Source organism: Myotis yumanensis, unplaced genomic scaffold (assembly GCF_028538775.1).
Source record: "Myotis yumanensis isolate MYYU_CA2020_CCGP unplaced genomic scaffold, mMyoYum1.0.hap1 SCAF_2, whole genome shotgun sequence".
Taxonomy (NCBI): domain Eukaryota; kingdom Metazoa; phylum Chordata; class Mammalia; order Chiroptera; family Vespertilionidae; genus Myotis; species Myotis yumanensis.
Window position 1 is genome coordinate 193,399,744 of NW_027223753.1, and position 13,319 is coordinate 193,413,062.

The 13,319-nt window shown below is 41.7% G+C and overlaps 1 protein-coding gene across 2 annotated transcripts in view; it reads left to right on the forward strand.

Moving 5' to 3' along the window:
- The window catches only part of IFT80 (intraflagellar transport 80), a 106,913-nt gene extending 96,018 nt beyond the window's left edge, over positions 1–10,895 (forward strand). For both annotated transcript variants that reach the window (XM_070403645.1, XM_070403646.1), the window contains 2 exons: positions 5,422–5,545; positions 10,467–10,895. In XM_070403645.1, the coding sequence (XP_070259746.1) occupies positions 5,422–5,545; positions 10,467–10,577 (235 nt within the window). In that variant the 3' untranslated portion in view covers positions 10,578–10,895. The remainder of the gene's footprint in view (positions 1–5,421; positions 5,546–10,466) is intronic.
- Positions 10,896–13,319: the final 2,424 nt, after the last annotated feature.

Sequence of the window (13,319 nt, forward strand, 5' to 3'; positions counted from 1 at the left end):
GGATATTTGTTGCTATTGCATATTCATTCATTCAGCAGGTATTTATTGAGTGCCTGCCATATTAGGCATATTTAGACATTATATGGAGATCGGCTTTAAAAAAAACAACACGAAAAACAGTTTCTTGGTGAAGTATCTGGTTATTTAAGAATACCTGTTTGGAAAGGTAGTTGAATAGGAAAAGGGCAAATGTGGTGGCTAAGAATGGGGGCTATGGAATCGGACCTGGGTTTGACTTCTGGTTCTGCATTTATAGTTCTGTGATCTTGGACAGGTTACTGAGGCTCTGTAAATCCAGTCGTCTTATGTTGAAAATGACGATAATAAACCTCATATTTATTGTCAGGATTTTAAAATTATAAAAATTTCTTTGCATACTGCCTAACAGTAAGCCTACAATAAATGGTAGCTATTGTTCATTTTTAAAAGATTGAGTGCTGTCATGTGCTAGGTTTTAAGCTCTGTGAATACAGCAGTGAACAAAATCAACCAAGTTCTGTGATGATAATTTTTTATTCTAAAAGATATGGCTAAGATAAAAAGGTTGGAGTAGGAGTAAGAGGGATATATATTTAGATCCAATATAAGAATCAGTTTATAACAGCATAGTCCAAAGAATGGATTGGATGATAAATATAGTAGATTGCTTTTAAAATCCCTGAACTTCTATATTTGTTTAAAACCTTTAGAAAGGAACAGATTTTGATGTGTTATTCCATTTGAGAAGCACAGTCTCGCTGGCTTGTGCTTCTGTCATTCCTACTTGAACTTGAAAATTGCCTGCAACCTAACAAAATACAATCCTTAAAGACTTATAGGTAAGCAAGTTCACTTTGGATATTTGGTGGTGGTCTGTTCTGAAAAACAGGTGAGGCTTAGAAACTAAAACTCCAGATACACATATTGATTCTCTATGTAAGTATTAATAAAAATAATTTCTCTGCTTCTACCAGTTAATTATATGAAGTGATTTTGTCTTATTTAAGTTATACAAAAAATCATATTTAGTTATCTTTTTATATAACTTCCTTCTATTTAAAATCAGAGAAGATACATGGATTTATTCCAGCCCCATAATCTAATGTCACATTTGTTTGGTTGCCAAATAACCATTTGCTAGAGACATACTGTTCCTGTTACCCTTATATAGTTTGGAGTGAATTACCTCCTAAATGTGGTAAGGAAACATTTTATACCCAGAGTGTACTTTTAGAGAACATTTAAAATAGCACATTTGAGTGTTTATCTTTAGCCATTGCTTTTTAATCAGATAAATTAATACATATTTTATAATAATAATGGCTATAATGATAGATAATGCTTAGTATCTATCTAGTATCTAAATGCAGGATTAGGCATCATATTCTATACTTTCTACGTAATTAAATGTATTGATGTTCCATAACAAAGTATCTCTTTGGAATTTTTGTAAAGCCCCACCCAGAATGGATGCTTACATATACTCCCCACTTAGAACACTTCTAGCTGTGTGAGGTCAAGAGCTCCTTCCCTCATCATGTACAATCAGAAAGAATGGGAAAAGGAACTTCTAAAGTGCCAAAGGGTGGTTCACCAGAGTTTCCACTCACACTCACATCATTGGAATCAGAGCCTTAGGGATATACAGTATAAGGGGATGAAATGGGAGAGGGTTAGAAAGATTAAAGCAGATAATCTTTACTTCTCATCTTTTGATCCTCTATGAATAGTTTTTTGCCTTCTCTTATCTTCCACTTTGTTCCTGTATGTTCCAATACCTCTACATTCTTTTCTATGTATTCTTTTTTTCTCCCTGAAAGACTTCAAGTCACAGAGGAATAAAGGAACTTTGTGAGGAGTTTGTGATGGGCAGCAAATACCCTTGAATTTAGCAATATGGTTTATGACAAATATATTTTTATAAGAACTTGTTGTGGTAAATTTTGGCATTATCATTTGTATTAATGTGACTTACATTCATAATTTTTTCATGTTGTATTTAACTTCTCAATTGTCTATTAATTGTCAGTTAATACACACAGCATATCTAAAATCTTAAAGAGATTATTTAGTTTAGATCAAACCAAAGCATGCTAAGAGTTAAATAGATTTTCCTACTAAAGAGTCACATGTTGCAAAAAAATCGAGTCAGTAGTCAATATTGTCTAAAATAGTGGTCGGACAAACTCATTAGTCAACAGAGCTAAATATCAACAGTACAACGATTAAAATTTCTTTTGAGAGCCAAATTTTTTAAACTTAAACTATATAGGTAGGTACATTGTTATTAACTTAATTAGGGTACTCCTAAGCTGGCCTTTGCTAAAAACGTCCTCAATCTGATTGAGGTACGTTCGCTGAGGTTGACCTCTTCCAACTCTCCCATCCACACTGGTCTTGTATACTTGTTTCAGATAGATGAGTGTGGATGGGAGAGTTGGAAGGAGTCGACCTCAGCCAATGTACCTCAAAACAATGCACCTCCCCCGCGCTGCATATCCCGTGGCCCGCCTGCGCTGCGCCTCCTGTCGCCAGACCGACCACACCCCCAATTCTTCTAATGCCACTTCTTCAAAATAGACTCACCCAGGCCGAAAACTGACTTCTGTGCATGGGCCACGAAGTTTCAGTCGCACTGTACGTGCACGCCCGCACGTGGTATTTTGTGGAAGAGCCACACTCAAGGGGCCAAAGAGCTGCATGTGGCTCGCGAGCCGCGGTTTGCCGACCACTGGTCTAAAACAACAGATTTATAATAGTTGGCTCTGATAAATCATGACTGGCCTATTCAGAAATTGTAAGTCATGTTAGAAAGCAAGAAAACTTGAGGAACAATGTACTGTGACTCTTATGATGGCTGTTTCCCATACTTTAAAACAAGATGACAGGGAACAGTGTTAGGAGAGCTATATATATTCTGCTGGATTGTTCCTCACTCAGCTAATGTGAGTTATGCACAGGATCATGGGTTGAGATGCTGTTCAAAACCTGCATACAAAACCCAGCCTGAAACTGCAGATTAATCTTTTCATTTTCCACCATAGTATCAACATATAGATTTTATGTCTGTGGTGTTGTAATACTGATTTCAGCAATTCATTTACTTCTTGTCTCCTATTTAAATATTACCTTTAAAGTAACATAGTTATATAGATACTAATTAGAATTTAGTATAGGCCAGTCATGATTTATCAGAGCCAACTATTATAAATCTGTTGTTTTAGACAATATTGACTACTGACTAGATTTTTTTTAGAATTTATATAAAATATAAATGGCTGTTAACTTTTTCTAAGAATCAAATGGCAAAGGTGTTTTGTCAAACTTATCCTTAAATTTTATTTTCATAATATTTTAAATTTGCTATATTAACAAATTTAGTTGAATATATTTTTTTTATTAGTTAAGGTATTACAAATGTGTCCTCATCCCCCCATTAATCCCCAACCACCCCCCCCCCCCCACACACACACACTCATGCTCCCATCCCCCTGTTGTCCATGTCCATTGGTTTGGCTTATATACGTGTATACAAGTCCTTCGGTTGATCTCTTCCCCTTACCCCCGCCCTCCCCTACTTTCCTTCTGGGGATTGATAGCCTGATTGCTGTTTCTCAGTCTTTGGATCTTAGTTGAATATTAAACAGAAAAAATCATTATAGATTTACAAAAATAGTCAAGATAGCTGAACCAGTTCCATTGGGGGGAAAGTTCATTTATTTGCAGTTTACTATGATTTCAGTGAATTTTCAATGAACACTTACCATACATATACTCTGTAGTACTCACCAAAAATAAATGAAAGCCAAATATTCCTTCAGTAAATGTATAGGTTTTTGAAGGAAACAGACTTATAATAATTATAATAATTACTAGAGGCCTGATGCACAAAATTCATGCACGGGGGCGGGGGGGGGGGGGGGCTCCCCCTCAGCCCGACCTGCACCCTCTCCAATCTGGGAGCCCTCGGGGGATGTCCAACTGCCAGTTTAGGCCCAATCCCTGTGCCAGCCTGGTCACCCCTAACTGCCCTCCCCTGCCGGCCTGGTCACCCCTATTAACTTTTTTTTTTTTTTAATCTTATCCCCTTCACACACAATTATATTTGATTTCCTTATTGGCTTCTCCCTGTCACACGATTTTTTTCTCTCCTTTATGTAACACTTTTTCCTACGGACTCATCATTTATAAACTTTTCTTTCCTCCTTATTTCCTACTTCTGTTCCATCATCCTTCTTCCCATCTTTCTCCTACCCTCCCTCCCTCCCCACATTCCTTCTTTCCTTTATCTTTACCTCTTCCCTCCCTCCCCTTTTCCTTCCTTCCCACCTTAATATTTTTCTTCACTTCCTCCCTCAGACCTGCTTTGCTCCCTCCCCCATTTCTTCCTTCTTCTCATTCTCCTTTTAAGCTCTACCGGCTCCCTTGAAAACTTTTCTTCCCTCGCTCTATCTCATCCACATTCTTCTCTACTTACTTCCACTGTTTTAATATTTATCTACCTGCCTAATTATTCACTATCATTTATCTGTTTTTCTTTTCTGATTCCTACTTTTAAAATCGGTCCCTAGTACACAACTATACTTGATTTTCATTATAGCTCCTACAGTTCACTCACGCATTCTCTTTCCTTCTTTAACTCTGCTCTCTACTGGCTCCTTTATAAAGTTCTTCCCTCCCTCCTTCCCTTCTTAAAGCTTCCGTTGGGGGGCGGGCGCCCCAGAGCTCAGCCCCAGCCAGGTGTTGCCCCCCCCCCCCCCTTCCCCAGCTTCCCTGCCCGGACGCCCGGCCCAGTGTGGGTGGCCAAGGCCCACGCAGCCTGGGCGCTACTGCCGCGAAGCAGGAATGCTTTCGCCCAGAAGGTCTCAGACCGTCCTACACTCTGTTCCGGACCCGTGGACGCCTCCCACGGCCGCCACTGCCCTCCTCCCGCATCTGGGTGGGGCTCCCCGCCTGCCCCTCGCCGGATGCACCTGCTCTCCACCACCGCCCGCCCCCCGCAGTTGCCACCCCCTTCCGCATGCAGTTTCCTTCCCCTCCTATTGTATCCTATCCTACCCCAGGCCTTACAACTGCCTGAGCAGAGGTCGGGAAGCAGCCTGCTGATCTGGTTGTGACTTGATGCTGTAATGGACAAATTTGCATATTCCTCAATTATTAGATTAGATAAGCAGTGTCGTAATAACACTATGCATGAAATGTTATTGAGCACAGGTAAGATAATGGTCACTTATTTCTACAAGGGGAGCTGATCAGGAAGATGAGATCATGCATCATCTGGACCTTGAAGTATAAAGAGAAATTTGCAAGGTGGATGATATAGGGAATGACGCTTCATACTGAGGGATGAGTGGAGGGAACAACATAGAACCTTTGTCCCACTCTCTCACCCCATAGAGGCTAATACAGCAATGCTGATAATCTGTTTTATTCTCATTATAGGGCACTTGAATTGGCTGTTAAATACAAAACACATGTTGATACAGTTCTTGCCTACCGTCAAAAATTTTTGGAGACATTTGGTAAACAGGAAATTGATCAACGATACTTGCAGTATGCAGAAGGTGTAAGTATTATATAGTATTTTATAATGTATACTAGAGGCCTGGTGCATGAAATTTGTGCACAGAGCGGGGGGGGTTCCCTCAGCGCAGCCTGCACCCTCTCTAATCTGGGACCCCTCGGGGGATGTCTGATTGCCAGTTAGGCCTGATCCCGATCCTGGGGACATCCCTCTCACAATCCTGGACTGCTGGCTCCTAGTCGCTCACCTGCCTGCCTGCCTGGTCACCCCTAACTGCCCCGCCCTGCCAGCCTGATCACCCCTAACTGCCTCTGTGTGCTGGCCTGAGTGCCCCTAACTGCCCCCCTCTGCCGGCCTGGTTGCCCCCAACTGCCCCCCTCTATCGGCCTAGTCACCCCTCACTGCCCCCCCTGCCAGCCTAATCGCCCCCAACTGCCCCCCCTACTGGCCTGATTGCTCCAACTGCACCCCCCCCATCGGCCTGGTCGCCCCACCTGCCCCCCCCTGCTGGCCTGGTCACCCCCAACTGCCCCCCTGTTGGCCGGATCGCCCCTCACAGCCCCCACACCGGCCTGGTTGCCCCACACAGCCTGCTGTTCAGTCGTTTGGTCATCTCTCACTAACCTCCCTGTCAGCCTGTTCGTAGGCAGCCATCTTGTGAGGGGCGTGATGGTCAATTTGCATATTACCTCTTTATTATATAGAACGTTTTATGATTATATATAATATTGAGACAGAATTTGAATAATTCAGACCTTAATGTAGCAAGTACATACTCATGTTCTAAACATATAGTGGTCTAAAGAAAGAATGAGAGCCAGGAATGGGCAGAACCAGGTTGGTAGCTTGCAGGAAAACAGAATAGAGAGGGAAGGAAGATGAGGAGCAACCAGTGAAGAGAGGGAAGTTGACTATATAAGTAATAATTGAAGGCAGATGTCCTAGAAGTATCTAAGAAGACGGGATCAGTCAGGAACTTATGTGAAGAAGTTGTTCAGAGCCAGAAGGGAAAGAGATAAGGATGGATACAGATAAGATGGATACAGGTGAGCACAGGAAGGAAATTAAGTGAATTTATGTCTGATGGCCACTATATTCTCTGTAAAATAGGAAGCTGATGAGAATAAGAGAGATGGGGTAGAGAATGGAGAGCCATCTGGTATGATTTTGAAATTACTTCTTCATGAATAAGAATTGAGTAGGAACTAGAATAAGAAGTGTCAAATAGTGTTGACATTCCCTATAATAGAAAATAGTGTGTTTTAGTATAGAAGTCACTTGACAGCTGTCATGAGTACATCCTTATGTAAAATTTCATTATTAAAAATACTCTATTCCAAGGACTAAATGATCAGAACACTGTTCTAAAACTAGATAGATGCCAAAGTGAAACTGAAACATGGTCATTAGGGCACCGGTCAGCTGGCACCTTCATTGGTGTTCTAACAAGTAGCGAATGTAGATGTCATCAGTTTACCTGATGGACTTCTGTTGTACTGAGCAACAGCTGTTCAGTGTACCATCGATACATAGTTTTATTGTGATTGATTTGAGAAACATATGTAAGTCCGTTTCAGGCCAGAAGAAGCCCAAAGCATTCACCGAGTTTGTCTTTCTCTCTACATCAAAGTGAGTGTTTTGCCATTTAAAAAATATCAAGTCCAGCCTGATTTAAAAATGAGTCTTTCAAATGATCTAACATTTGCTCTGCCTTTCAATAGCTGTTCCTTGCACCTGAGCACAGACATTCATTTTCTGTTAGTAAGAGGATTCTTTTAATTCATTTATTTTATGTATTATAGGAAAAGTATGTGAAATTTTATCTTTTTAAAAAGATGACCAAAAATATCCCCAGATTAATTCACAGAAATTTGGATAAAGGACATTGGAATAAAAAGTAATCAAATACGTAACTCCATCAACTTCCAGCACAAAATAAAGAAGGCAGGAATTCCCATTAAGGTTAATCTCTCAGGACTTAAGATAAATTTGTTCATGCAGCAAACAGTACTTTAGTGTGGTGTAATATTACTTATTCCACCCAGTTCCCCTACATGAAGATGAAAACCTTTTCACTTTTGGCTCAGTCTTAGGAGTTTAGATCTTTTTCACAGTAAATCAGTTAGTTTAGACTAGGACCTAGTTTTCCCATGTCTTGCCTGAGAGGACACACATTCCTCAATTAGTGATCTCCAAACTTTTTGGAGGAGTGGGCAGGGATTGAGGGTCAGGTGTTAGAGGGGACTTTTATTCTAATACTAGAGGCTCAGCGCGCAAAATCGCGTGAGACCCAGACCAGCCATGCCGGCGGGACCCCCAGACCTGCCATGCCGTAAGACTGAGACCTGCCGCACTGCGAGGCCCATCAATGCACCCCCTAGTGACTGGTTGTTTGGTTGTTACAGTGTTACGGTCACTGACCTTTTATAATATAGATTTTCCTTTCTTTTTTAAACAGGAAGATGGAGCTGTTATTACCTAAGTCAGTGGTCAGCAAACTCATTAGTCAACAGAGCCAAATATCAACAGTACAATGATTGAAATTTCTTTTGAGAGCCAATTTTTTTAAACTTAAGCTATATAGGTAGGTACATTGTTATTAACTTAATTAGAGTACTCCTAAGGCTTAGGAAGAGCCACACTCAAGGGGCCAAAGAGCCACATGTGGCTCGTGAGCCCCAGTTTGCCGACCACTGACCTAAGTGATTAAAAATTTAAGCAAAAAAAAAAAGACAGGACAGTTATATACATTTGTTGGAGTATTTCAATGCAGTGGCATAAAAGATGGATTTAAAAACAGAAGAATGCTTTTTCTTAAAGAAATTGTTCATAGGACTTAGGGCAGAGTCCATGCCTGATACTAGGGCAGCGCAGAGGTGTGTCATCAAGGATCAAAGGGAAGGAAGTAGACTCAAATATTATCACCTGTCAGTGATTCTTGTTGTGTGTCCCAGCCTTGCTTTCCCACTACTTCCTCTGATACTTTAATCACCACTATCTACACTAATAAAAGACAAACATGCAAATTGACTGTACCTTTGCTACACCTTAAGCCATGCCCACCAGCCAATCAGAGCGACTATATGCAAATTAACCCAACCAAGATGGCGGCCGGCAGCCACGGAGCTGGAGCAAGCATTGAGGCTTGGTTGCCCCAATGATGGAGGAAGCCAAGCTTCCCGCTTGCCAAGGCCTGGCTCTGAGCTCCACTCAAAGCAACAAAGTTTCAATTATAGAAGGTAAATAAACCCCAGATACCTGCTTTCAGCTGGCCGTGGCCACGGAGCTAGAGCGAGCAGGAGGCTTCCCTCCTGCCCGCCCTCGCCAACTCTGAGCTCCTCTCAAGGCTACAAAGTTTCAATTATAGAAGGTGAATAAATCCCAGAATAAAAAAGGAGAGGCTGGGAGGTTCTGTTGCTGGGGGGCTTGGCCAGCCTGAAAACGGCCCTCAGCCCCTCACCCAGACTGGCCAGGCACCCCTGTGGGGACCCCCTACCCGAAAGGGGGTGTGGCCAGCCTGCAAACAGCCAACAGCCCCTCACCCAGGCTGGCCAGGCACCCCAGTGGGGACCCCCACCCTGAAGGGGGTGTGACCAGCTGCAAACAGCCATCAGCCCCCTCACCCAGGCTGGCCAGGCACCCCGGCGGGACCCCCACCCTGAAGGGGGTGTGACCAGCCTGCAAACACCCATCAGCCCCTCACCCAGGCTGGCCAGGCACCCCGGCGGGACCCCCACCTTGATCCAGGACAACCTTCAGGGCAAACCAGCCGGCCCTCACCCATGCACCAGGCCTCTATCCTACATAATAAAAGGGTAATATGCAAACTGACCTTAACAGCAGAATGATTGGGAATGACTGGTCACTATGACACACACTGACCACCAGGAGGCAGACGCTCAATGCAGGAGCTGCCCTCTGGTGGTCAGGGCACTCTCACATGGGAGGAGCTCTGCTCAGCCACAAGCCAGGGTGCCGGCTGCCAGTACAGCGTTGGTGGAAGGAGCTTCTCCCGCCTCCTCAGCAGCGCTAAGGATGTCCGACTGCAGCTTAGGACTGCTCCCTGCTGCCAAGTGGACATCCCCCAAGGGCTGCTGGGCTGCCAGAGGGATGTTTGACTGCCAGCTTGGGCCCGATCCCCCAGGGAGCGGGCCTAAGCCAGCAGGTGGACATCCTCCGAGGGGTCCCAGACTGCAAGAGGGCATAGGCTGGGCTGAGGGACGCCCCCCACCCAAGTGCACAAATTTTTGTGCACCGGGCCTCTAGTCCTATATAATAAAAGGCTAATATGCAAATTGTCCCCTCCACCCAGAGTTCTACAAGGGAGCAGGGCTGGTGGGCTAACTGCCCACGGCCCCTCCCCCCAGCCAGCCAGCCAACCTCCCATGGTCCCTCCCCCTGGCCGGCCAGTCCTGATCGGGACTGGGCAAGATGGCCCCAATCGCCGGCCAGGCAGAAGGACCCCACCCGTGCATGAATTCATGCACCGGGCCTCTAGTAATTTTATATTACTTTAAGAAGCCATTTTTGCAGAGTATGCTCAAGGGAAGCAAATGCTGTCCTGTCTTTCCTCATAGCTAGGCCTCTAATGTAAACCTCAGAATATAAGCAGTGAAGAGCTGAGCCATTTGTAACAGGCTTGGTGGAGAGCAGTCCACATTCTCCCCTGTGTCCTGAGATACCTGCGCAGAATCCGGAGGCTCCAGGGCACTGTTTGGATGTGCCTTTTATAAGCTTCTACAACAAGATTTTGGTCTTTTGAATCACAATGAGAAGTATTTGCTTTTTGTGCTTATTGTTATGGTTGGTCTTATTCTTAAAACTATATCTTTTTTTAGCATTAGTTTTCCTGAACTTTTCTTTCATGCCCTTTTGCTCTAATGTTTTAGAAGTCATGCATTCTACTTTTGTTTATTCTGGGTTTCTTTGGATTAAACAAAAATGTCTTTTTTTTCTACTGCAGCTCCAAATAGATTGGGAGAAAATCAAAATCAAAATTGAGATGGAAATTAGTAAAGAACGAGAGCGATCATCAAGCAGCCAGTCCAGCACGATTATAGGGCCAAAGCACTAAATGCCATGCCTACCTTTAAGAAGTTTTACCTTCTGAAACGAATTCTGGTGAACCAAGGGAAAGCATGTGTTCTTCACTAAAGAGAAAGGTAGAATCTTTAAATATGAGCACTTGCTGTGTATTTAATGCTAAAAGTATATTCAGAAACACTAAACACAATAATTGATGTAATTTCATCTTTTATATTTTTTTAGTCTAAAAATTCGTAAAACATTCCTATTTATTTATGATATTCCTATGTAGTGTTGCTTACATTCCATGTTTTTGTCCATTATTTTATCCCTGAATATTCAACATGAACAAATATTAATGCTGATAATAAAATATTGTACTTCTAAAAATGTATGTTATCATTAATTTCTGTTCGACCTCTAAATCATAAATTGCTCTAAAAGTTTATTTATACAACAAAAATACAGGAGGATGGATTTATGAAAATGTACAACAATACATATACTTGTATAACAATGTTCATAGCATTATTCACAGTAGTAAAAAGGTGAACAAAAAGATGAATGGATAACAGATGAATGGATAAACAAATGTATATATGCATAGTGGAATATTATTCAGCCTTAAAAAGGAGTGACATTCTGGCATATGCTACATACAACATGGATGAACCTCAAAAGTATTATCCTAAGTGAAATAAGGATATGATCCCACAAGTGTATGACCCCACTTATCGGAGCTACCTAAAATAGGCAAGTTCATTGAGACAGAAATGAGAATGCTGGTTGCCAGGGGCTAGGGAAGGGAAAATGGGGGAGTTATTGTTTATTGAGTACAGAATTCCTGTTTGGGAAGATCTAGGAGAAAGGAGAGGTCTGTAGGGGCAGGTGGGGAGACACAAGCTCATTTTTCGTTTTGCCTGCTTTACTCTGAAGCTACTCTTTCCCTACAACTTGACTTGAGCTGTTGGACATCACTCCTGGCCACTTGTGACCCAGTAGATCATGCACTGTGCATAACTTTTTAACTGTAGAGATTTCTAAAATAGACCACTTCAAAACAATTTAGAGCAATTCAATTTTTCAGATGTTTCCAGAAGTCCTAGATTATCGAAAATGATCTTGATACTCTTCCACTGTAAAACAGTGTTCATATTAAATTTTTTAATTGAAAAACACTTTATAAATCTGTGGAAGTAAATCAAGTGGCTGTGAGCCTATCTCTGTTTGGGAAATATTATCACCAAAATAGAGAGTTTAAAAAGACTTCAGGAGCAATAAAACCTCTACCTAAACTTTAGGTCCTAAAGTATATTTTCTTTTTTCTAAAGTCAACTGGGACTGTACCAGAGAGCTAGTGACAAATAATGTTTACTTCTACACAAAAATAATAAACTAGATTTGTGAGCCAAGACAGTTCACATGTCTAGCATTAAGTGCTAGAGCAAGCATGTCAAACTCGCAGCTCGTGGGCCACATGTGGTCTACAACTAATATTTTTGCAGCCCAGCCAATATAACAGTATGTAAGAAACGTTTTAATAAGAATTTCGTAACTTAATTTTTACAATATCCTGTTATGCATAATTATTAATAATGAACTACAAGGTTCGCTAATGACTGATCACTATAATCGTGTTGTATTCATTTCCCTTTTGCGTCTTAAGCACAAACTCACCATTTCTCTCCACTAATACCAGCAGCGAATATTTTAGCAGCCGATTGCCATGTCATTAGTCTTGGACTGACTTGCTTGGTGTGCGCAACAGGAAATATTTCGCTTTCAGAGAACAAAAAAAATAGGTTTGTTTGCTTTACTCTTATTAATTTGTACAGTTATTCAGTGTCTGGTAAGTTAATGTTCAAGAAAAAATATTAATTTTTCTTTAAATGTTCTATTATCTTACATTAACGATTACTCATTTATTTCAGTCCTTTGTATTCAGCATGTCTCTATAGAAATAAACCTACGTTTCTATGAAAATTGAAGCTTTTGTTTTTTTGCGACCCACATAAACTTAAACCTTGTTTATTTGGCCCATGTTGGCCTTTGAGTTTGACATGCTTGTGCTAGCAACGGTTCTCAACCTGTGGGTTGCGACCCCTTTGGCGGTCGAACGACCCTTTCACAGGGGTGGCCTAAGACCATCCTGCATATCAGATATTTATGATTCATAACAGTAGCAACATTACAGTTATGAAGTAGCAACGAAAATAATTTTATGGTTGGGTCACAACATGAGGAACTGTATTTAAAGGGCCAGAAGGTTGAGAACCACTGTGCTAGAGGGTACTTTCATAGAGATTAATATTTATAATGTGCCAGAGGATTAAATTCTTGAAGTAAAATACAGAGATGGAGAGCAGTTGCCAGGGGTTAGAGACTAGTGAGAGGGAGAGGGTGGCTGTGGCTTTAAGGCTATACAGAGGCAGCAGCAGCTCCGTGGTGATGGGACAGCTCCCTGTCTTGATTGTGGTGGTGGTTACATAAAGTTACATGTGTGATAAAATTGTACAGAAACAAAAGCCTTAGGTGCAAACCTGAACTATACATATATGTTTACTGTGGATACATCTATATGCAACAATAATATAGAGACTATTCTAGAAGGATACCACACAGTGGTTAACTCTCAAGTTGGAGGAGTGGGCAGGGATTGAGGGTCAGGTGTTAAGAGGGGACTTTTTAAAATAATAATTTCCTTTCTTTTTTAAATAGGAAGATGTATGTGTTGTTACCTAAGTAATTAAAAATTTAAGAAAAAAAAATACGGGACGGTTTTTATACATTT